The sequence below is a fragment of the Coloeus monedula genome, assembly GCF_965178545.1.
Source record: "Coloeus monedula genome assembly, chromosome: 16".
Lineage (NCBI taxonomy): Eukaryota > Metazoa > Chordata > Aves > Passeriformes > Corvidae > Coloeus > Coloeus monedula.
The window spans coordinates 2467600-2492269 of NC_138796.1; the positions used below are offsets into that span (position 1 = coordinate 2467600).

The following is a 24670-nucleotide window of genomic DNA, read 5'->3' on the forward strand; positions in this document are numbered from 1 at the left end:
TCCCCTCCGCCCTCCGCGGGTCACATGAGAGGGGCGGGCGGCTGGGCCGAGGCGGTGGCGGCTGTCGGGGCTGAGGCAGGGTTGGGCGGGGAGGGACGGGGCGGCAGAGCGTAGCAGCAGAGAGTGGCGGCACTGGTAGTAGCAGCGGAGAAGGAAGAAGAAGAAGAGAAGAAGGAGAAAGAGGAGGAGGAAGAGAAGGAGGGGAAGGAGCAGGAGCGGCCGCGAGGCGCCGAGCGAGTGGAACGAGTCCCGGGCCTCCCTGAGCCGCGGCCGCCGCGGAGCGCCCTGCCCGCGATCCCAACATGGACGAAGAGGGTGGCGGAGGTGGCGGCGGTGAGTGCGGGGCTCGTGCGGGGGGGACGCGGGCCCTCAGCCGGCATTGCGGGCGGCAGGACGGCAGGAGCCCCTGAGAGCGGCCACGGCCCCTGCCGCCGGTGCTGCCCCGTCCTGCCGGCGCCCCCGGGCCGAGCCGCTGTATCGGCGCTACCGAGCAGCGCCCGGGCGGGGGCTGGGCCACAATGGGGTCTCTGTGCCCCGTGCCCGGGCAGGGTCTGGCGGGGGCGCGGCGGGTCCGGGCGCTCCCGGGGGCGGCAGGGCAGGGCAGGCGGGTCCCGGCCCCGCTGCCGTGACAGCCCCGCGCTCGCTGCTGCAGCTGCTGCTCTGCTGCGAGAGGGGAAGGGGCAAAAGATAAAAAAGTGTGCGTCTGGCGGTGTACGAGCAGGGAAAAGAGTAATTAAGCTCTGCGAGGTCTCTGTTTGTGTGTGTCATCTTAATGGAGGCTCGGTGATAATCACGGGGTGGTTCAGCCAGTTTAAACGAGGTGAACTGTTTCCAAAGGCAGCGGCGTTAACCTTGCCAGATACTACTTTTAGAAAATCCGGACTCGCATGTTGGGGAAGCTTTTATTTGTATTTTTTATCTTATGGAGACGGGCTTGCGCGCTGCCCCAGTTTAAGGCACTGCAGACGTGCCACACGCTTCCCTCCTTTAATTTATAATGTGTTTCGCGAGTGAGTGTGTAAAGCTGCTGCCTGAAATAACCAGTTCTTGTGTATCATCAGCGATAATGGTGGGTGAGCAGGAGCTGATCCTGCCCTGGGGGAGAGGGATCGACTGCATGGCCTGCCCTATATTCAGCGTGTCTGTGGCCGTCTGTGCCGTGGTGGTACAGAAGGGAGCGATGGGGGTATATCTTAAACCAAATGCTAAACAGGCGGCCTTTGAATGCATTGGCTGATCTTTAAATAGGTAAAGTAAGGGCTAAGCACTGTATGATTAATAGTTGCGCGGTACTTGGTAATTCTAAATATAATTACCCAGAACTCGGAAATCAAGAGGGTGTGGTGTTTGTTTTGACAACTTGAAAAAATAATGCTATGATGAATCAGAAAAATAATTCTTCAAGCAGTGGGTTGGAAATGTGGCCATTTCTCAGCAGGCATTTCTGCTTGTTTTGACAGTGATAGACTTAACTCTTAAAAAAAAAGAATCTGAAAAAGGAAAGCTGAAGACAAAACAACTCAGTCCTGAAAAGTTATTATTCAAAGCAGTTGAACACTGTAATTGTAAAGAGCAGAAAGCTCATTTAACTCAAAATATGTTATTTTTACAGTATTATGGACTTGCATCTATAGTTCAGGGAAACAAACGCGCTTCTTTACTTGCACTAACCCTGTGTAATGTAGCACTTAATCGCGTGCAAAATGTAAACTAGAAAGTGGACATACTGCTGAATTAATCTTTCATAAGGTGTTAAGCATTTCAAAGTTGGATTTTCATGGGAGGACAAATGCTCAGGGCCTGGGGAGGAGACAGTCTGTATTTAGCTAAACGGTGATTCTATAGCTGAAGCCAGATTTGAACCTCCAGCATGCAAGTGAAACTAATATCACTTTAATAAACATAATGCTATTTTGGGTCAAACTACAGTATAGTTTATGTTCAGCTTCATTGTAAAGCAATCGCAGACAAGTAAGACTGGAATTTTGTTTTGCAGTTGGTGTATATGACATTTTACACTGACTTCTTGTAAGTATTGTACTTTATTCTTGAATAGAGACCCAGTCTCGCTTTTTCTTAGGGATCAATGTCAATTTGGAACACCCGGATTAGTTAGGTCATTTCTAGCTAATGAATTGGCAAGCTGTTATTTTGTTTGGGGTTCCCCCCCCGCTTTTTTTTCTTTAATGATAGGAAACACGTGGATTTGATGGCCTGTTTTAAAACTCTTTATTGCTGTTGAGTAATGAGACTTGTCATACCTGAGCAATGAGACTCCTTTCGGATTCTGACCAGGGCAGTCCCGTGTTTTGAACTTCTGCAGGACATTCTAAATCCTCATAAAATTGACATTATTGAGTGGGAAACTCTTACAGCTAAGCTTATCACTGTGCACAGGTACTTTAGGAAGTGTGCAAAATTATTAGGCTGCACAGAGTCACCCTAATTAGAGACTTGAACTAGATAAGCATGTAAATATCTAGGACATTAAAGTGTGATTCAGAAGGTAAGCTGCTATTCCCAGTTCAGCTCTGCCTGCTGCACTGCTCTTCAGTTTGATTTGCATCCTATGCTTCAGTTCTCTTATTTGTCAAATGGGGTCAGTTGTTTTACCACCTCTGATAAAAACTGTGAATGAAAACAGAGCTGTGTAAAGTTAGAATTTTTTATTTTAGAAGCACTCGATGGAAGAGAAATGCTAATTAAGGGAATTGTTCTCAGTACCTCCTTCTCTTTTGTATGTGGAGCTCTAAACAGGGCTGTGCATTTATATTGTACAATCCACTTCCACACAAGCCTCCCATTGATTTCGGCAGAGCCTCTGTGCATGGATTATTGATGCTATATGATCCAAGTCAGTTGGTGTTTGGCTCAACTTTCTTTTGTGTCCTGATTAAAATATCTCTGTGGTTCACTCAGTCCAGGAAATTTCTCCTCCTCCCTCTCCCCACTTGGTTTAAAACCATGTCTTGTGTGATTTGAGTGGCTTTTCTCACAGGCTCACAGCTAGCTGGTGACGGTGCCAGTGACTGGGACCCTCGTGTTCAATAGTGCTCTTGGTGTGGTTGCACAGTGAGTGAGTGATCCTCTGTGAAAGGTCAAAATGTATAAACAGTCAGTGCTGGAGGCACAGGATAGAACTTCTGTTTGTTTTCTGAATTTGACTCTAGTCATCCAGCCGGTTTTCCATCCCCCAAATTCAATTTTGTGCCATTCCTCTAGAAGAAGACTGCAAGATTGGGTGCTTACCAGCTTCTGTATGTTTGTTTTATGCTGTCTCAACAAAGGGCTCTAAACAGACATGCCAGAAGGTTAAAGTCCTGCTTCTACTTGACAAATAGACCAAATTATAGCACTAATTATGCCACTGAGGTTTCCCTACTGTTCCCCAAACTCTGTGCTTTATTTCTGAATGTTGAAGCTCTTCTGGGTCAGAGCAGTTGGGTTGCCAAGCTCTGTTAGTTGCTGGCTGTACTTGCCAGCGATGGTGCCAGGTAGCACGTTGGATCTCTGATGAGGACAGAATGTAGAGAGTCCTTCATTAGGAGAGACACCAAGAGACCAGATCGTCGTACAGAGGACTCGGGAGAGTGGATTTGCTGCCAAACCAGACTTAGCAGGGTGACTTCTGTTCTTCTGCAGGGCAAAACAGTTACCTACTTACAGGTAAAAGCTGTTAAAAGTAACAAACGACCCAGAATTTTCTTAGAAAAAAGTTTTTAAATTGATTAAATATATATATTTATATTTTAGACATGAGCAGCCTCATCTCTTCTTTCCATGTTGTAATGTCTTTCAAAGGCAGACTTTAAAGATATCAGAGGCCATGTGGCCTCCTCATGGTTATAGACATTTGCTTTGCATTTAAGGCTAATTCTGCATGTTTTCTTATTTTATGAGTTCCTTTTATTATAAACAAATGTGTTTTAACACAGAAGAACGTTAAATATGTTTCGCTCCCTACTCATCAAAGTGGATAACTTGTACCAGTAGTTTTAAATAAAACATGTCCCAAAAGTCCTTCAGAGGAGGGCTTGTAGTTTTAAATAGCACTTTGGAGAAATCCCAAGAATATAAAAAAGCACCTGAGTTTTGGACTGACCACTCCACTTGGTTCTAGGGAGTGAAAAAGAGCAGATACAGAGATAGTCTATTTATGTAATTTAGTTTTTTGTGTTCTTTTACCAGCTAGCAGAGCTTCATGCTTAGTCTCTTTTTGCTAAATAGGTATTTCTTCATGCTAAACTAATCTCATATTTGTTCAGATTATCTGTCAGCTCAGTAGGATCTTAATTTTTACCCCAAAACCGTTTACTGTTTTATCACTGCAGTAAAAAATATCATAATAAGGCATTAACAATTATGTTGTACGTAACAGTTATTTTTGGTGGTATCAGAAAACGTGCTTGTTAATTGCAGTAACTTGTTAAGTTTTTCTTAGCCTAATGTTTGATATTTTTAGCTGTGACTTGGAAGAAAGTGTGAAATTTTTGCTGATAGAGTTTCCAGAGGTGGTTGGTTGCCAAACTTGGTGTATTGTTATATAATGGTATTTGGTGGCATGCTCAGCAATGTAAGCGCGCCGTGGATTTAGGGGAGCAGCATGCCTGTAACAGCATCTGTCTGTACTGTTACAACTGGGAAAGAAAGCTGTGGGATTTACAGGCAGGAACAGAGTGTATTTTGCACAACAACGGCTGCGAATCACAGTAATAGCCACATGAAAGTGGGCTCCCCGTGGGCCACTGTTACCAAATGGATATTGCCATCTTTTAATACCACTGGAGTTCCAAGAGCTTTCACCAATTGCAAGGCTGCAGAAGGTGAGACAGCACTGTGATTTTCAAGATACATTCTGCAGTTCACGTAAAATTTTTCAATCCCATCATATTTATTGCTTCCCCTTCTTTCTTTTTATGATTTTGAACGCTTTTTCAAGGGAAAAATGAAAAAAATTACTTTCCTCCATTTTCTTCCTTTTACAAGGGGGTGTAGTGATAGGACAAGGCGTAATGGCTGTAAACTGAAAGAGGGTAGATTTAGATTAGATTTTAGGAAGAGAGTCTTCATTATGGGCCTGGTGAGACACGGCAAAGATTTCCTAGAGAAGCTGGGATTGCCCCATCCCTGGCAGTGTTCAAGACCAGGTTGGACAGGGCTTGGAGCAGCCTGGGATAGGGGAAGGTGTCTCGGCCCATGGCAGGGGGAGTAGAATGAAATGAGTTTTGAGGTCCCTTTCAACCCAAACCATTCTATGATTCTGCTTGCCATCTTTTTGTCCTGTAAGTCTCTCCTTTCCTAGTACCACAAAGGTTTGAAAAGCTTTAAAATGTTTCACTTAAACTGTAGCTCCATCCTACCTGCTGCAATCTTTTGCTCCATTCTTTTCCCTCCCAATGCAAACATGGTTTAGTCTGATTCTTTGTATGCCCCATCTTTGACTCCAAGGCCAACGTTTGAACTACCACTCGTCTCTTTTCCTTGTTGGGAGTCATTGAATGAGCTGTTTGCAGTCACTCTCTGAAGAGTATCTCCTGGAGGTTTTTCCTAGGTCCTTTCCACACTTGTCCTGACCCCTTGTACTCAGTACATTCCCTTCCTCCTCTTTGTACTGCCAGCTGCCTCTAGTACTGTTTACTATATTTTTCTTTTTGAAATCTTGCTTGTTTTTTTTTTTTTTTTCTTCCTTCTTTGTCTGTTTTTTCCTCCCCCTCCTGTCTTACTTGCTTTTTCATTTGGAAGATGATCTTTCTACTTCCAGCTTTTTTTGTGAAGATGTGCAGGACCCTGTGCTTGCTTTAGTGCTCTCTTCCTCTCTACATCTTGTTTCTGGATAATCGAATTTGCAAGTAAGAGTGGAACTATCGTATTTAAACTGATGACTCACAGCTTATACTCTGTGTGCTCTGGATCCAGTACCATCTGTCCCAGCTAAAATGTTGGCTTGTTTGACATCTTAAGATTGTGTAATTGTCGTCTTAAGCTTAATGAGTCTAAAACAGAGCTCTTAATGTTGTTTCCACCCACTTCCTCTTTTTCATGTCTGTGGACACATGCTGGCATCCCGAGTGGTTATTGACAAGGAAGTAGTGAGATGTTGTAATTTATTGCTTCTTAAAAAATAGTCTGTAGGGAAGTTGTAATAAAAATGGCAGTGAAAGGGCAATGCAAAAGTATTGACCTACTTATGAAATAAGTTATGTTCTCCTATGCAATATTAATTTTCCTGTTGGAACGTACAAACAGATTTAATCTGGTTATGGGATCACATTTTCTGTAGACTTCTGCATGGGACCAGCGAGCACACGGGTTAGCATTTTGTGATTATTGAATGAATCTTTATGGATTTTTTTCCTTCTTTTTAAAGTAATGTGATGGTTAATGATTTCTTCTTTGCTTTGTCTCCCTGCAGTTCATGAGTACTTAAGCACGTACAAAAGGATTGAGTGAGGAGTTTGGACCTAATGACCATGTGCTTCATTCACAGAGGATAAAAATAAATCCTTGGCAGCTGGATTATTAGGAAAACCTGTCAATATATAGAACTGTGAGACAGGGATCCCAGGGAAGGGAAGAACACGTGGTGTTTTACTTTGTTTTACAGAAGCAAAAGAGAAGTTGTGTGAACAGATGTACTGTTGGCATTTCTGACTTCCCTGTGCATTCTTTTAGAGCAATATGTTGTACTGGAAAGGTGTATGAATGAGGTAGTAAGAGTATTTATTTATGCCATTTGTATAATATTAACATTAGCAAATTGTTTTTAATTGCATATTACTTCCTTTTTTTAATTTCAGCAATTTCATGGGAAAACTTAGTACTGCAAGTTTTTTTGGACAGCAGTGTTTCCTCTTAGTGGGATAGACATACAAAATCCACTAAAAAACCATGTGTTTTGTGGTCCTCTGAGATTTGCCTGAAGAAGGAAATGGCTTGACCTATTTGGTTGCTATGAAGTAAAAACATTCTTGTTCTCTCTCTCTTTTTTTTTTTTTTTTGTGAACATCTGTGTCACATTTATTTCATTACTTTTTGAGGTTCTTTAAGCACATTATTTGCTAATACGAAGTTTTATTTAAGGAAAGTAAAGTGATAAATAGCTGCTTCCACAATTTCATTGAATTTCTGATATCTGCTTATGAATAGGTACAATATAAGTGGGTAGGTTTTCCAGTCAAAGTTGACGTGTTGAAAGGCAGACAGGAATGTTATCTAGTATTTACGAGGAAAAAAATGTTTGGCAAATTCAGTAGGATCTCATGAGTTAACAGGAAATGTTGCATGCTGGAACCTTGGGAAATCTAAATCATAATCTCATCTCGGATTTGAAGATGTTTTGATTTAATTTTTCAACAGGTTGGCCTTCTTAGTGTGGTTTTAGTGATTAGCCTCATTTTCAGATGTTTATTATAAAAAGAAATAGTTATCTTATGCCAGGTATATGGAAGAATTTAAGCTGATTCTTTTATTTGGCAGCATAATGGAAATTGTCCCAAGGAGGATAGATTTTATTGATTTTACTAACAATTCTTCAAAAAGAATCTGAGATCAGTCCATTTGTGAAAGTTGAATCTGAATTCAGATCTGTCTTTTGCTGTCGTGTCCAAGGGCTTGGTTGGATTTCGAGGAGCTGCTGTTGTTCTTGCAGGTTCAGGTTCTTAATAAAAAAATGGAGAAACCAGTATTGACTTGTAGATGGAATACATTGAGTGTCTTAACAAAACAAAAAAGCTGTGTGGAAATGTTGAACTGTGAGTCTGCTGATCTGAGGGTATGGAAGAGGCTAACAGCAACTGTGGGAATTAGTTTTGGTGTCTCTTCTATCCAGCTGCTAGTTTTCACACAGCTTGTAGGAACATCATCTCCTCAGTCAAATGAGATTGAAATTGAGTGCTGTGCGAGGCGTACTTTGGCAGAAGGAGCTGATGGGCAGGAAAACAAATGTGTCCAATGTCTCTTGTGCTTACTCTTGTTCTCACACACATGCCTGCACAAAAAAAAGGCTGAAAAAAATTTGCATATGCAAGTAAGGGAACTGCCTCACACTGTTTTCTCTAAGAGGAACTGTGAGATGTAATGTCTTAATGATTCACCTCTACAGTTTATACAACTGCCTCATTAGTGTGACTTCTAGAATGCAGATTTCAATTTATTTTTGTTTTAGTATCTGATTCATATTGCAAAATACCATTCATGTTGTTTTCTTGTTGAATTCAAGTATTCAAGAGTCTATTTGCTGTTACATTTTTGCTTTCATGTCCTGTAGATATCACGTTCCTTAATAAGGTCCTTGTTTAGCTCACAATCAGTGTTGTCTGTAGAGTCAAATTCTGACATAAACAGATCCCATTGCCTTACTACAAGAGAGGGGGAATTCTCAAAAGGGGTATTTGTAGTTGCGATGGATACTATAAAATAAAGAATTATGGTTGCTTGAGGCAGTGTTTCTTATATTCAGTAGCTGGATTCCAAGTAAGGTTGGTTTTTTTTGTTTTTTTGTCTTTCTTACTCAAGTAAGTTTGTCGTAATGAGCTTCCTGCCCAGTCATTCTGTGCACGGAGGAATTTTCCCACCAGACCGTGTACTCTGAGTACAGCTTTGACCACTCGCAAATGCAATTTTTGAATTTCTAAAGCTGCTGCATGTTTTTGTTCCAGTGTCTTGCAACTGCCCAGCCAGGGGATGTGGAGGAAAGTTTTTTCCCCAGGAAGTTGAGGTTAAACCACAGTGGCCGTAAGAAGAGATGGTGGCTCTGTTCAGGAGAAGCTCCATTCCTGGGGGAGAATTTTGCAAGTTAAATGTATCCTCTAGCCATGAAACTCCTCATGTATACAAGACAGGGGCTGGGTCCTGCACAGGAGCATTCTCAGTCTGTCTTGAGAAGATCAGAAGGACCTGACCCCTTTCTTGTTCATGTGCAGTGCTCCTCTGGCTCTGATCCAGGCAGGAGCCGCTGTGTGCAAACCCTGCGTGCTGATGATCCATTGTAGTAGATCTGTGAATAGATCTATGGACTTCACTGCGTGGGGTAGGTGAATGAGCATCTTTCTGTTGCTTTGTGGTTCTCCCTTTACATTTTTCTTATTTTTAGTTCAATTTTTAAATTTATTTTTTCTTTTCTTTTAACTGAAAGAGTTCTGCTTGGTACCCACCCAAAACAAGCACTTTATATTTCAGAAGTTTGCCTTCAAGAGCCTCTATCAGGCTGAAATAATTCTTGATATAGTCTTGTATTTTGCAAACCCAGTATGTACTAATTGGGGAAAACTCACGTTGCATGTGGTATCTGTCATGTAAACGCATAAATGAGTAGTCCATTTTATGGAACTATAAGTTTATAGACTCAAAAGCAACTGTGTTACTTTACAGAACTTTTATTATTATTTAACTTCCTCTTCTGCAATTCAGTTTTGACCTACTATACCCTTTTGGTCATTAAAATTATCATGTCATGTAGTTGCAGCATTTTTAAGCATTCATCTGGGGAGAGGGAAAGTATCTGTGCTTGTGTTCCCACCATCTCTAATCAGCTGTGCCGCTATCCCTGATTTGCAGTTTGTAGATTAACTATTTTGTAAGTGGAAGTTGAAACTGGTAGCCAAGGCTAGTCAAAGTTTAGGGAATTGGCTCTTGTGTCTGTGGAAGCGTTTGCAGTCACAGAAGGGAGAGATTGAAAGGTTCCAGGTATATGGGAGGAGTTTATTCTTCGTGTAGACGTTGCTGATTAATTCTGTAATCTGGGAATCTCAGGCTGTGTCTTAAGCCTGTATTTTATGTGTTATGTGTGGTCAGCCTTTCTGGGCAGCTGACATTTCAGTGTGCTGTACATGTTTTAGCAAGGATAGATGAATGGAACATATGGATTTGATTTTTTTTTTTGGCGATAGGAAGTGGATTTTTGTGCATTAAAAATAGTAACTTTCTTTTTTTAAATATCTGAGCGGAAGCTTCCCCACTCCCAGTGAGATTTTTTTTTTTTAATAAGAATACATGTAACTTTCTTCACTCTCATTTTGTGCAATGTAAGCTGGAAAGACTGCAATGTTTAGTCTTGGTCTTGTACCAATAAATGACATAGTATCACATGAATGTTTTAAAAGATTAGGTGATATTTTATAAGAGCAAACATAAAAAAAGGACTGGTTTAAGTCCTTCCGCTGTGAATTCACTGATATTCAAAGTAAAGTGAGTATGCATTATGTTATTGTTCTTATTCTGCTGAAAACTTTATTTCTTTTCCTTTTGTATCTTCTACCTGAGTGGTAAAGCTAGAAAAGTAACGTGTTATGAAGGGGAAAGGTTGGGTGAAATTGGTAATCCAAATTAAATACAAATAATACTCTCAAGTTTATAGAGCCTGTGGGTGGGTGGACTTGGCAGATCTGTCCATTGTGGTATGTTAGACTTGAAAGAGCATATGGAGATGATTATTTTCTGGCATTTTGTAGTAAAAGTTTTTGAAGAAGGAAGTTTTAATTTTTTTTAATCTAATTTTTTTTTTTTTTTAGAAATGAGGTGAAAAATAGGAAGAATAACATTTTTTGCATTGAGTAGTAAAATAGTTAGTTGTAGTAGCATATGAAAAAACAATTTATTCGAAGGTAAGCTGCTAAAAGAAATTCTCCTACTGTTTTCCTATTGGCTGTCTTGTTTTCTGAAAGCAGCCAAAGATCCTGTGCAGCTGGGACTAATACAGGATCCAGCTGTAACTTTTTTTTATTGTTGTTCAGATGTCCGGTGATGGTCAGATCTAAGTTATTGTGTGGAAATTCAGTAAAGGAAAAGGGTAGGGTGGGAAAAAAGTGACTCTCCATAAAAGTATTCCAGTAAAAGCAACAGGAACTAGGAGTATCCATTTCAGAACTCTGCCATAAATCCCATCCTGAAATGCTTAAACGCTTTCAGATTTTGCTGTAGACTTTAAGTCATCTAAGAGTTTTTGGTTAATTTTTTAAACAGAAATGAAGTTAGCTGGTTGGAATGGGAAGGTGCCTGTTCTTTCAAATTACTTAATGGAAGAAGATGCTGTTTGCTCATCTGTAGTACAAGGCTTTAGTCTCTTTATAGTGTTGGTGCAGTATGTAATGCTACCACATGGAGCAGATCAAACAGGTTTGGTTTTACTAATTTCATTTACACTGTGTTTTGCTGGTCTTCTACAGAACCTAAGGATGTAAGAAGGGGAGAAGCCTAATATTTTTCTATAGAATTTGGTTCACCTTTGGTATATTTGGTGCTTCCAACTCTCTTTTAGGTGTCTGCTTCCTCTCCAAATCTTCATTCCAAACTTAACTCGCCGAGGGAGTCCATCAAATAGCTGCCTGAATTTCAGGGTTCTTCTACTGTTGCTCCAAACCTTTAATTTTGAATGTCATTACTCAATCAGTTTGTAATTGCACTAGTCTAATTTAAGAAGTTTAGTAACAATAGTATACAAATTATACGTCCTGGTTGACTGAAAGAGCTAGCTTCAAATACTGTAAGTGATATCCATCAATACTGACAGTGACATGAATTTTAAAACATAATTACTGTCTCAAACATAACCTGGATATTGCATTTCTTTTCAACCTTAGTTACTAAATTTTTTTTGTTGGAGGAAAAATAAAAAAGAATGAAGATTTATGGTGGGTCTGTTGGCTGTGGGATAGCCTGGCACTTTGTGCCTCAGTCCTAGAACAGAATAGCAACAACTTACTTTCCTTCCTGAGCAAGTAGGAGCTGATCTCTGGCTTCAAAGTGGAAGTGAAATGTGGACAAACACTGCTTTGAAAGCAAAACACTTCTAACACAAAGCAGTTGCAATGCAGAAACATCTGTGATGTCCTTTTACATACAGTATTTTAAATGAATACCATGCAAATAATTTGCTTTACTTTTTGGGTGGTTTTTTTTTTTGGACATTTGCAGGAATTAAATAGCCAGTATGACATTTTATCCTTGTTTAGTGAGAATGGTAGTCAGAGTTCTTTGCTCCCAATTTTTAAAGGCTGTGATTTTTATGTGAATTGCGAAGTGCCTAAAGGAGTCTCTTTCAGTTAATTGTTTTCTTGAAGTGCAGGTCAACTTCCAGTGCATTTTGCAAAATAGGTTTTATGTAGACTCTGCCAGTGTCAAAGACCATTGAAATACAGCAACTAGAATGAGAAACTTGGCTTACAGATTTGCTTTAGGATATTTTGGCTGTATTCATGACACATAAGGAAAATTAAGAAAATATTTGTGTCTTGAGAATAAAATCTGTCAGCTAAGTTGAAGAAAGTAGTGTGATAATGTCTTGCACCTTGGACGGAGAGAGAATACTGCATTGCAATTATTACTGTATTGTATTTTTCTCTGGAGCTCATTTGAACTTAGGAGATGATTTTCTAATGTGATGGGAGAACATCAAAAGGTCCTCCTCACACTGGAGGAATAACAGTACAACAATTCTAGTGAAGTTTTGGCTTTTCACTACCTCATTTTACATTTTGAAGAAAGGGTTTCCTGCTGAACAAACACATGTTAGTCTGATAGCATTTTCCTGTATTTGAATTGTGAACAGTCAAATGACTCAAAAAAATTTATGTTGAAGTAGATACAGGGTTTTACCATAGAATATGTGCATACAATAAATCTATTCAACTAATCAGTCTGCTTCCTTTTTTTCCCACCCCCTTGCAGCTGGAAGTTCATCAGCTTCTGCTACTATATCTAGCTTCCTCTCGAGACTTTCTGGGGTAGAGTTAACAGTGGTGGCAGGCATTAGTGAACAATGTCGTGATTATATTCTGTGGGTCTGTATAAGTTGTCATTTTCCATTGCTGCTATTTCTAATGGAAAATATGTCATCTTTTTAGTATGAGCATATTATGTGTGTCGTGCAAAGTTGCATGCTGCAGGGTTTCGTGAAAGCACGTACATCATCATTAAATCAGTATAAAATATTTTTAGATTTCATTAGTGATCAATTTGGCATTTAAAATGGAAAATTTATGATAAGGTTTTGTTTTCATAAGATCTTAGCTAGGATAACACAGGATGGCTAGGCTTTCATTGTTAGTTTGTAATTAATTGTGCTTTGAGGTTCTTCAATGTATGTTACAACATTGTTTTGAGGTGCAGCTGTGGAAGAATTCAAAAAAAGAAAAATTGGATGCTTCCAGTTGTCTTATCAGTTGTGAACTTCATGATAAAATACTTGCAGTCAGATCTAATAATGGAATCTAACAGCCTGATTAAAAACTTCTGTAACTGATTTTTGTTGATCTATTTTCTCTAAAAAATCACAATGTAATCTTTCAGAACCAGCTTCTGGTCATTTGGAAATACTGGTTAAACATCTGCAGGGTCAGTTGGGTACGACACTTCAGTGTTCTGGTTGAGCTTCAAATACTTACTTCCAACAAAGTTTCAAGGTCCACTTTATTGAGACATTTAACAGATGGTAGAACAGATGCTATGATTGAAGAATCTTTCAGAAGTAGTTTCTGTATGATTTTCAAGTGGACTGTAGACTGCTGCCTGTGTAGGTGTATGTCAGGATTATTAGGGACAAAGGTCTAGGCTTAAAGTGCCACTGCTTTTATTACCAACCACTTCTCTAAGTGTTCAAGAAATCCTTAAAACAATGAAGAGTTTACCTGTGAATGGTATTCTGCAGGTGTTTTGTACTTGCTGCTGCATTGTCCACGTCTGTGATACACAGAAGAATTTCTGAACTGCACGAGTGAGTTTTCCCACTGTTCAATATGTGAGCTGTGTTCGTAGAGCTGCAGACACTGTTGCTACAGACTGCTTAACAGAAGTTATAGCTTGGTATTTCTGGTTACCCTAAGGCAAATTTAGGATAATTGCAAGTATGTTAATATGAGTCAGATTTTTTCACTCTTACACAAAGTTTGTATAATGAAAGCTAGTGCCAGGTAGAGCACTGCTCTGAAGGCACTGCCTCTTTGGAAAGGTGCTTAGCAGAGGCTACATCTGACCACACTGTCAATGGGACTGGTATAGTTTTATTGTTACCTTTTGTGCCATGTTGAGGGGTAGCAGAACTAAAACATATAATCCTACTCGATTGTTTTCCAGTCAACAAAAATATTTCCTATTTGAGCCTGACAGGATGAAATGGAAATCTAAGAAAGAATGTGTATTAATAGGTGGACTTAAAAATGAGCTTGAGGGTTGAATCCCAGTTAGTTGCTTATATTTTGAGGGAAAATGCTGAATCTCAAAGACATTGGGAGTAATAAAACTAAATTGCTTAATCTTTGATCTTTTGTATGGATGTGATTTTTTTCTTGTTGAGTACTTAGCTGAGAAAAATGACTTGAGTTATTTGAAAATAAAGTACAAAAGATTATGTGTTCAGATTATTTTTCACTGATCTCTTTAAGGAATGCAGTGATTTTGCCAGTAAGGGGCAGAGAAAACAGCTTAGAAAGGGCAATGTAATATTTCAGCAGATTTAGTTGAAACAGTTGGGGAAAGTTTAAATAGGAAGAATGTATTTATTCAAATGAGTTTTTGATCAGAATGCCAGGAACTCTGCCTGGAGTATGAAAGATCTTTCTTTTTGTAACATAGAAGTTATGTCTGTACTTAGAAGAATTTCAGCAGATGTTGAATGTGCTCTGTTTTGGAAGTATGGTGAGGCAGATTTGGTATGACTGCTGATGGTCTTTTGCCAAGCAAAGAATTGAGAGTCCAGGGGTGGGACCCTATGGTAAGTGGATCCATCCAACAGCCTTGTTATCAGTGGGCCAGATAAAAAGCTCTTTTATATCTGAATTAGTGACCTGTCAAGCTAATTGTTTCATGGTGTGATGGCAGCCAACTATTCACAAAAGCTGAGTGTACTCTTTTCTGAGGAATCTGAAAATGCTTCGCAGTCTTAAGCTAAGCTTTGCTATTTCTTCACCAGTAAATCTGTGAGTAAATTCCTGACTCTCTCCGTGCCCTCTCAGACTTCAGGCAATGGGACCAATGTGCCTGTTGATGTTATAGTAAGAAGCTGGAGTAATTCAAGCCTAAGATATCCAAGAAGCAAGACACTGTATTAGCTGCAGTGCATCTCTCTCCAAGTGCTGCAGCTCAGTGGTTTCCATAGCAGGTACCAGGGTTACTTTTTTTGGAGGAGACTGCAGGAATTTCAAAGGCTTACACAACATCAGACATCACGTTGTGCACAGAGTTGTGCATCCTGCAGTCTGTCTTGTTTTGGGTGGATGTGAATGCTGCTCGAGCAGTTACTTGATAGATGAGCAGTCCTGTGTGGCACACTGTAGCTGCGTTTGGAGACATTCCTCAGGGAAGGAAGATTGCTTTCAAATCCGGCAGTTGCTCCAACTCCTTCAGTGTGCAACCGATCTTGGAAAATGAATAAATAGAAAGCTTCTGCAATAAATACTGTTCTGAAATCTAACTCCAGAGCTGTGTCAGGCAGGGATGGGGGAAGGGGAAAAATGAACTTTGCCTTGCTTTTTCTGAAAATTGGATTGTGTGCTTTAGAAACAGCCGGCAGTCCTAAGTAACAGCTAATGCTCCTCACTAATGAGCGCAGTGCTGTGAGCAGATCCCTTATTGCCAAGAGTAGATGTTACTGGAAATTTGTGATGGAAAGCCTGTCTGAGCCCCAACTGTTTTGCTGGGAACATGGTAGGTCTGAGGAGCTGTGCCTGAATATTGAGAAGGATTTGGGGGTATTGCTGGCCGCTGACCACACAGTCTGGGCTCCAGGACCCCCCTGCAGCTGCTCAGCGACATTCCTGTCAATTTTCCGCGCTGCTACTCGAAATGGATCTGACAGGAATGTCTGCTACTACTCTGGTGTGTTTGCTTTTCAAGTCTATTTTCCAAGGTCTATCCTAGGAAAAAATGTAGGTGCCTGCCAGCCAACCATTTCCTCTTGCCAGTAACGCGGGGTGACTGAGGAGACACAGCCCTTCTGTGAGGGTAAAGCTGAAACACGTTGCTGCAGTTTTACTCTTTTTTTCCTTCTCATACCATTTCAAAACCTGAAGGAATCAGTGGTTTTGTTTTCCTCTTCCTCATGCAAGGTGTGATGAAATGATCTCTGCTTTCAGAAGGAGTTGTCCCATCCTTGGTCTGAAGCTGGATCTTGGAGCTGATCCTGGAGCTGAAAAAAAATCTAGATTGGCAGCAGGACATGTGTGGTTAGTCCAGTTGTTCACAGGGACTGCTGGGAGTTGCGTACCAGTGGGAGATGGAGTGTCCCCGCTTTCCTTTTCATCCACAAACCATCCTTGGAATGGTTGGGAGAAAGAGTCTTGTCCTGACTGCCAGGGAAAAGAAGTTGACAAGAGAGGTATTTGCTCCCCTGTCAGTAGTTTAAGCTTTGCCTCACACTCTACAGAGTTGCTGAGAGTCATCCCAAATCTGCTGAAGTGGACACAGAACTGAATCCTGAGCAGTGGCTGCAGTACTTCAGGCAATCCATCTTCTCAGTCTGTATGGGCTCCCACTTGTTCCACCTGTTTTCCATCAGCAGTCTGAGCAGGTCACTCTCCTGTGCTGGTCATCTGAAGAGTTGTTTAAAGCTATAGTGTCTTTTGATTCCTGTCAGTGTTGCCTGTATACTTGGCTCAATCAGAAGCAAACTGTGCTGTCATACTCATGGGACCATCCAGTCCCTGTCCATCCAGTTCTTTGTATAATTCTGTCTAGTAATACGCTACAGTTATATTGGGCACAATCATAAATGCCCCAAGTTAGAAGGTACATCCTGCTTCTATTGTGTGGCTTAAAAGATCTTACTTGTGGAAAGCTATTGCATCTACACATTTTCATTTCAGAATTTTCTCTTTTTGCTGCAGGCAAGCAAAATCCACTGCTCTTTTGCTGCCCTTTCTTTGCTCTGTTGTGAATGAAGGGTTTCAGTTAAAGACATGATATCTCTAATGTGCCGCTTAGCTCTGCTGTGCATAGTTGGCATGGTGATCTGTTCCTTTCACCTCCTAGATAGTGTTGAGGGGGAGCCCTGATTTCCTTCCCAAGACTCCCACTTGAAAAGTGGCTGTTGTTCTGCATTGCAAGTGGATACATAGTGTGCTATCAGCTGTTACCCATGGTCTCCCCTGGTGTTATTGCAGGATCATTCTTTTGCTCAGGGGGTGCTAAAAATTTTTGTGACCTGGATCTTGCCATGAAAGTGTACAAAAGAAATTCAGAATTTGCAGACTTCAGCTGTGTAAAGACTAAATTTGTGTTCATGCATACTATAATATAATGTACTCTAAGCAAAGGCTTTCAAATGGAAACATCAGAAAAAATTAGTTTGATTTCAGCTATGGCACTACATAAATTCCCCATTTGTTTCTCCAGTTTTGCACGTACAAGTGCTCCACAGAGAGAAAATTATTACTGAGCTTTCCCAAAATTATTTATCTGTGAGAGTCTGCCCTGCAGCATACATAATGAGGAGGGGAAAATAATAATTTGTTTCTGTTTAATGGTATTTTGTTGGTTTGATGCAGTGTAAAGAAAAGGCTTGAGGCCACTTTCTTTTGGAAGAGTGATATCTGTATTTATAGTGGTGGTATTACTACACAAAGCTGATTCTGATCACCCTTCCTCATTATTTGCTGTGCAGAAAAGAAATCAGATGCAATAGTTTTCTTAAAAAGCTGAAAGCAGAGTAAGAAAAATTTAAGGCAATGTAAATGCCCCACTATCCCTAAGCCAGCAGGACAATACAAGACTGTGCATTTTTTGCTTACAGTGCTTGGCACTGGACAGCATTGCATTAGTCCAACATTACTTCGATGTTACTGTTTTCCATGTTGGAAGAAGACTGTGATGTTAAGATGTGACAGTGTGTAGCTGTAACACTGAAATCAGAATGGTGATTCACCAGAATTCCTGAATAGTAATTGGTAACTGATGCTGATGAAGGCACTTGTTATACTGGATAGTATTTCCTGTATCTGTGCTAATCTGTTCATAGCCCTCTCTGAAACACATACCACTACAGTGTGGCAAACGTCTCCCTTTTAAATTTCCACATTAGCTGGCATAAAATTTTTCTGCACTTCTCAAATATGCATGGATATGCATATTTTAACACTTTGTATTATTAATGCAAGTATTAATGTATTTGGGTAAGAGACTTAGAATGTTAAGTGAAACTCAGCTTTCTTTTCATATTCAGTAATTTGTATTTACATATTTTAGAAAGAAAAGTTGGCCTAGAAGCATCTTCTGATCTTGAAGCAAGAGTAGGGTGACTTCAAAAGAAAAATGCTTCTGAAAGGAAATCCATGCTTATCTATTATTAATATCAGGTTGAACTACTTTTAGTATTTTGAGAATACAGTCTGTAAGGGTGGGGTTTTGGGCCTGAGCTAAGCTGGTTTTAGGGCTGGCTAACCTCAAGGGGGTTGCCGTCTCCTGTACGTTTGTGCTGCCAGGGGTTTCTGCTGTGCCTGTTTTGTTGTCATGGGCAATTCTGTGGTCCCTTGGTGCATTTGTCCTGCTAAACTGGGAAAAAAAAACAAACCCAGAAAAAACAGGGTCCAGGCATCAAGTGGCAAAGCAATGCAGGACCATACAGGAGCAGGTACCAACTCATTACCTGTGAAATCTTCCTCACACCTTTCTTCTTTCTCCCAAGGTGATGCTCCGTTATTTGATTGAAAGTGGCTCGTTTATTTAATTGTTGCAAAACACTTGGTTTCCTAATGGAAATACATAAAAACGTTGAAATAAGACACACTGTTGAATTAAAGCAGGTAAATATAATGTAAATGCGACCTTCAGTGCTGCCTGCTCATGAAAATAAGAGCATGGACAGTAAAAAAGAAATACACATTAAGTTAAACACACCCTGCTATCTAATGGCAGTGTGTGTGTCAGAGGCCTGGTTAGGAGCTGAAACGCAGGGAGGTTCCTCTCCAGTTTCTGTGTGTGTATCTATGTAGGAAGGTGAAGATCTGAGGCTGCTGTAAAGCACCTCTTTGTGCTTTGGTGCCGTTGAGAAGGGCAGCTCATCGCTCCCAGGCAGGATTAGCAGCTCATGCGAGAGCTCGGGGAAGCCTTTATACTCCCTGCTGCCCTGCACAGCTGTTGGTGCTCCCTGCACACACAGTTTGTAAAGACACATCTGCTGCTGACTCCTCTTCCTTTTGTACTCTACAGACAGAAACATTTGCAGGTACCATGGCAGGGCATGGCAGCTGTGACATCTGAAATCAGATGGTTTTTGGGAGGCAGGTAAAATTTTCCTTCCCTCCAAATCAGTGTTATCTGGACCCTGATTTTGCACGATTTTGCAACTGCCTACTTTCTGCTTGACTAGAGATGCTAACGCATTAACAAATTATGTAACAGACTTATTTCTGACTGGAACAAAAACATAATCTTGCCTTATTTGAAGTAATCCTTATGGATTATAAGAAATACTGTTTGTTTTTTTACAAGAGATGATTTCACGCTTGATGCTGCAGTCACCCTGCTGGACCTTTTCTATAAAGAATAAAAAATGTATTTCATATTTCCAATTTTTTATGCTTTTGTCTGTTTAAAAAAACCCAAACCCTACACAAATGTGTATTGCTGATATAATAAACCTGCTTTGCAGTGGAAATAAAAGGAAAAAAATCATGAAGGTGTAGCAGGTCAGAGAGAAACTATTTCCTCTAAATTCCTGAAAATGTATTTTTATGTGGTAATGGCATTAATATTTTTGGGGTTCCACTCCTCCTATTATTAGAAGCACAAAATTATAATATCTTAATTGTAACTTTCCTGCAAAGTATGTCCTTATCTTATAGAAAAAAAAATGTTTTCAGGAACGTCTTGTAATGGTGTGATTTCCAGCTGCTAAACAATGGGAGTGATGGATGTGCGTTGGAGGTTCTCTTTTGGGTTTGGCCACTAATGTGATTTCTGGCCACAGAATCCCTTGTGATTGAAAACTCAGAATAACTCTGCAAGCCATGGATTCTGTCCTAGATTCCTCATACCACCAACTGGTGATTTTTTTTTTTTTTTTTTTTTTTTTTTTGTGTGTGTGTGAAAGGATATTGTGTACAGGATTATTTCCCCTCTTAATGCAAGTGTCATTGCTCCTATGCTGGAACACGCTCAGCAGTGACTAAAAAGCAGATTCACATAGTAAGGTAGTTAAGGAAGCAGCTAAATCCAGCTGGTTTTGCTGATTGAATTTAATGTAGATAGTTTGTTTCTGCACTATGAAGTGAATCTATTCAGAAGGATGTCCTCCTACGAAAACTTGTATGGAATTTTTAATAGCCACAAGTAGTTGGAGCACTGTTTATACATCTTGTCTGGAAAATGTTCCTGTAATCAAGTTTTTAAAAAAGGAAGCATGTAGGGGGAAAGGAAGAGAGAACAGCCTGAGAATATCCGTTGAGGCAAATGTCCTGAAACAATCAGATTTGTTCTCAGGGGTGAATGTATATTATTTTAAAGGCCAGAAGAAACATGTCTACCCATTTTGTATATGGCTGAGAAAGGTTTGTTTAGTTTTAAGCCTTGCATTGTGTAAATATCTTTACACTTGCAAGATGTTTCAACTGTACCAAAATTAAATTCCATCTAATTGTTCTTTGCTTGGAATGCAAATACTGAAGACCACTAATTTGAGACTGACACAGAAGAAGGAAAATGTTTATGAAACCAAGAACTTAGCTGAGCAATGAGAGTCTGGGTGTTTTATTGCTTTGTAAGTGGGGTTACAGAATTAGTGTTTTGTCTGTGTTAGATATTGTTAAGATGTTTGCTTTCTGTTGGTTGTGGATATTTTACTGTGTCCTCTTGAGAGACGAACTCTGAAGTCAGAGTTTAGCCTTTGGCTGGTGACTGGCAATCGGAAGGCTAATAAGTGAAGTTAAACACAGGAGTTTTGCTTCTTATGATACCATTGGAGAGCTGGAAGAGATTTACATTTTGCTATTGAAAAAGATGAAGGTATCATAGTTATGGACTTGGAAAGCACTAGATTTCTGTTTCCTATTACGGGATTTGCTCCTATTTCACTAACCTGTGGGAACTTTCTTTGCAAGCTAATCTGTTGCAGTTCTTTCTCAGTCTCTAGAAGTTTTTGGATTTTTTGGTACTTGATAGCTCAAAAATGCTTCATATGGGGAGTTGTGGGATAATGCTCCTCTTTGGATATTGTACTTGGGCTGTCCATAATGGACAGTTATTTAACCAAGTGGCATCACAACTGATGCACAGTACACTGATTTCTGTGGTGAGGTGCAGTTCATTTTTTTCTCCTAACATGGTATAGTAAACAGAACTGTATTAAAAGTGTGTTCCAATAAGTGTTGGTTTACAGGATATTAATTTAAGTAGATTTAGTTCAGTTACAGGACTTGAACTCTATAGTCCAAGTTGGAATATATTAAATATTTTTTAATTTTTTTCTGTTGGTAGGAGGAGTAGTATTGCAACATATATGGTGTTGTGTGTTTGTTTCTTTCTGTTTGGCCAAGAATATAATTTGTATTTTCAACAACTTTGTTCCTCATAAATAAAGTATCAGTAGTATATTGACTTTCTATTTAGTAGTACCTGAAGCTCTGAAGTTCTAGAAAAAGGAAATGCTCTCCCTGTAAGTGAAAAGGTTTTCACAGAAATGACTAACATTAGAACTGTCTTTATTTAAAGGTTAGAAGATAGCATGAAAGCATGCTGCAGCTGTAGCTTGTTCACAGTACTGAAATGCTTTTGTTCTTTTTTAGTATTTAAATGTTCATGCTAACTCCCCCCATCCTATCTACTTTGTGTTTAGATTGGTGAAAGACAAAAAACCTCACAAGTGACTCAGGACAGCTAGAAAATTTGTTTTACAGAACAAATACATGATATGTGCTCCATGAGTTGTTCTGTGTGGAGAATTATGTGAACACAAGGTTGAAAAAGAAGTGCTCTTGCTGCTGGAGGCAAAAGGGTGGCCTTGGGAGGGGCCTTGCCAGAGCCGATCATCTCTTACCATGTACCTGCAGTGTTTGCTTAGGACTGTAAAGATGTTTTAATGCACCATTGTGTGTTACCCTCCTATGTTAATATTTCAAAAGCCTTAATTGAAATACAGAAATACTGTTAGCCTTTGTTTTAAGACACAGAGTTAAAATAGCAGGGACAGCAGACATAAAGTCACGCGGCCTCCTGGAGCAGACACCTTCCGGGCTGTAATACCACATGAGGGCTCTTCAGAAGCTTTCTTTTGGTGCATTCATTTTCCCCCGATAAGTTTTCTACAGCATAAACAGCAGCAGTGGAGAAGGGAGGCAGTGATGGACAACCAGTAGAAGGATGATAATAAGGCAAACATCTTCAGTATCCCACAGAGGCCAGTTCATGTGACTACAGGACAGTGCACTTGGGAGTGATCCTGGAGAGTCAATCATCCCTTCTCGTGCTGGTAGTGTGAGGGGAAGGAAAATACTGTCTATACCAAGAGTTTCTAGAGGTTGAGCAGTGCTGTAGCTCCCACTCAGTTATATCCTGACTCTTCTATTCTTCTCAAAAGATACTGAAATATTTTGGCTCTGGTATTTAAATACTGTTATTTGAAGATGTTGCATTAATGTCCAGTTCTCTCTAAGTGCTCTCCAAGTACAGAATCTTGTTTTCCAGCAGACTGCTTGTCTTGTATCTGGCAGATAAATACTTGATGCTATTGCCTAATGCAAAACGTAGTCTGACTCCATTTAGCTTTTTTCCTTTCTGTCTAACAGCATCATTAATTATACTGTGAGGCTTGTCTCTACTGTGGCTGTGATCAGAGGAGAGGAAAACACAGCAGACAGTATTTGGGTGCTGCAGGAAAACACTGAGGTGTTTGATTTCTCTTTTTTGTGGGTTGCTCATGCATAGAAAACTGTTACAATTCATGTTGATTCCAAGAAAGCAATTTCACTTGTTCCAGATATTCCAAACGTGTCCCAAGGAGCCTTCACTGCGTGGTAGAGTAAGTGAGAAGAAACTGCAGTACTGCTCACTGGTGTGCAGATTTGGGAAGGGCTTGTGGTAGCAGCTAACCCAGAGGTTTTGTAACTCAGCTTGAAGAAAAAGCAACACCGTCTATGAATTCTGAATATTTAATGCTTAGAGATGATTTTCTGTTTGATTAGTATTTCCAGTTGCCAGCAAAGGTGAGATTTACCAAAAAATCTTGCTGCAGCAAAGAGTTAAAAACTTAGCATCTCATACTGATACTGCTACTGTAAAACTGCAGTGTAATTTCATCTACAGTACTGCAGAAATGCTTTAAGGCTATCAGAATGTGCTTCCTAGCTGAGAGAGTGATTATATATGGTTTGCCTTTTTTATAATCGGCACTGGGTAGCGATATTAATTTTTTTCTTGTCAGTTGTCACTTAACTAGTTGGAATATTTGTGGTGTATGTACATAGTGTATGTATAGTCATTAATTCTCCTTGGTTTAGGATCTCCTTGGTTTAGGTGTATGTATAGTCATTAATTCTCCTTGGTAAGGCAAAGATGTGGTGTAGGCATGTGTATTTATAAGGTTTGGTGTGAAAAGACTCCTACCACTATCGCATGCAAGAAATTTTTAGGAGTGGGTGTCTTTCTGACGAGATGAAGAGAATAAAACCAGGTAAACATATTGAAGTCTGGTATTTGTTCAACAGAAGACTGTCATTTCCTATACTGAAAGTAATTTAATCATGTTTGTATCTGGAGTAGTTAAATGAAATAATTTGCTGTAATTACTTCATGTCTAACAAGGTCTGTCGCCATTTGGATTTTGTTATGATTAGGATCCTAAAAGGAAAGGAGCTTAACCACTGGACATTGAAATAATCAATATATTTCATTATTAGGATTTGAACAGAAGCTCTGTTCCAAATGTGTGTTTAAAACTCTCCTCTCAAGCTGAACTTTTTTTTTTTTGTAATCCTCTTGCTACAGTCTGTTATATGTGTATAGGACATAAAGTAGTGGCCTTGGCCATCCCAAATGACTATATTTGTTGTGTGTTGCTCTTACATTTCTTATTAATTATTTTTGTTGTTCCATTTTACTGAGCTGGAAGGAAAAGCTGTTCTGTAATTAAGGAGCTATTTCCAAGAAAGTGGGTAGCATTAGAACTGTTATTATAGGATCATTGCACAGGAGGTGAATATTTGTGGTTGGTGTCTAGTGCTGTACAAATGAGCAGAAGTAATTGCTGTCCAAAGAAGCTTCTTGCTGGGCAGCATCAAGAAAAGCAAAGGTTTTGTGCAAATAATCTTTGATGGTTGCTGGTTGTCAGACAGAGAGACAGGGTAAGGGTAGGGTGAGTGACACGCACACACACGCTTGCATCCTCAGTAGCAACTGATTTTTATGAGCAGGGTCATATATTTGATTTAGCATGGCCAAGGAGAGACCTAAAATTGACTTAAATACTACAGACTCACCTAAATGATGTTATGCCAAGCCCATATTTGTGTTAGACAACTGATTCTGCTGCTGTATTGGTGTATCCTACTGTGGGGAGGTACTTGGTGTTGCAGGTGTTTGTTGGGTTGGACCTGCCTGCACCTCTCCAAAGCAACCAAATGAAGGGCACTGCTGGGATAAGTGATGTCTGAAGTCAAGCACCAAGATACACATCACTGGCTATTCTTTGGCTTTTTTCTCTGGAAGACAGTCATATCTTCTGAATCATAATTAATTTACATGAAGAACTTTA

The 24670-nt window shown here is 39.9% G+C and overlaps 1 protein-coding gene across 1 annotated transcript in view; it reads left to right on the forward strand.

Annotated features, from left to right (window-relative positions):
* Positions 1 to 82: 82 nt before the first annotated feature.
* CYTH3 (cytohesin 3) overlaps positions 83 to 24670 on the forward strand; it is a gene marked incomplete at its 5' end in the record, with an annotated part of 49201 nt that continues 24613 nt past the window's right edge. The window contains one exon of the mRNA XM_082292523.1: positions 83 to 333. Within this exon, the coding sequence (XP_082148649.1) occupies positions 303 to 333 (31 nt within the window). The remainder of the gene's footprint in view (positions 334 to 24670) is intronic.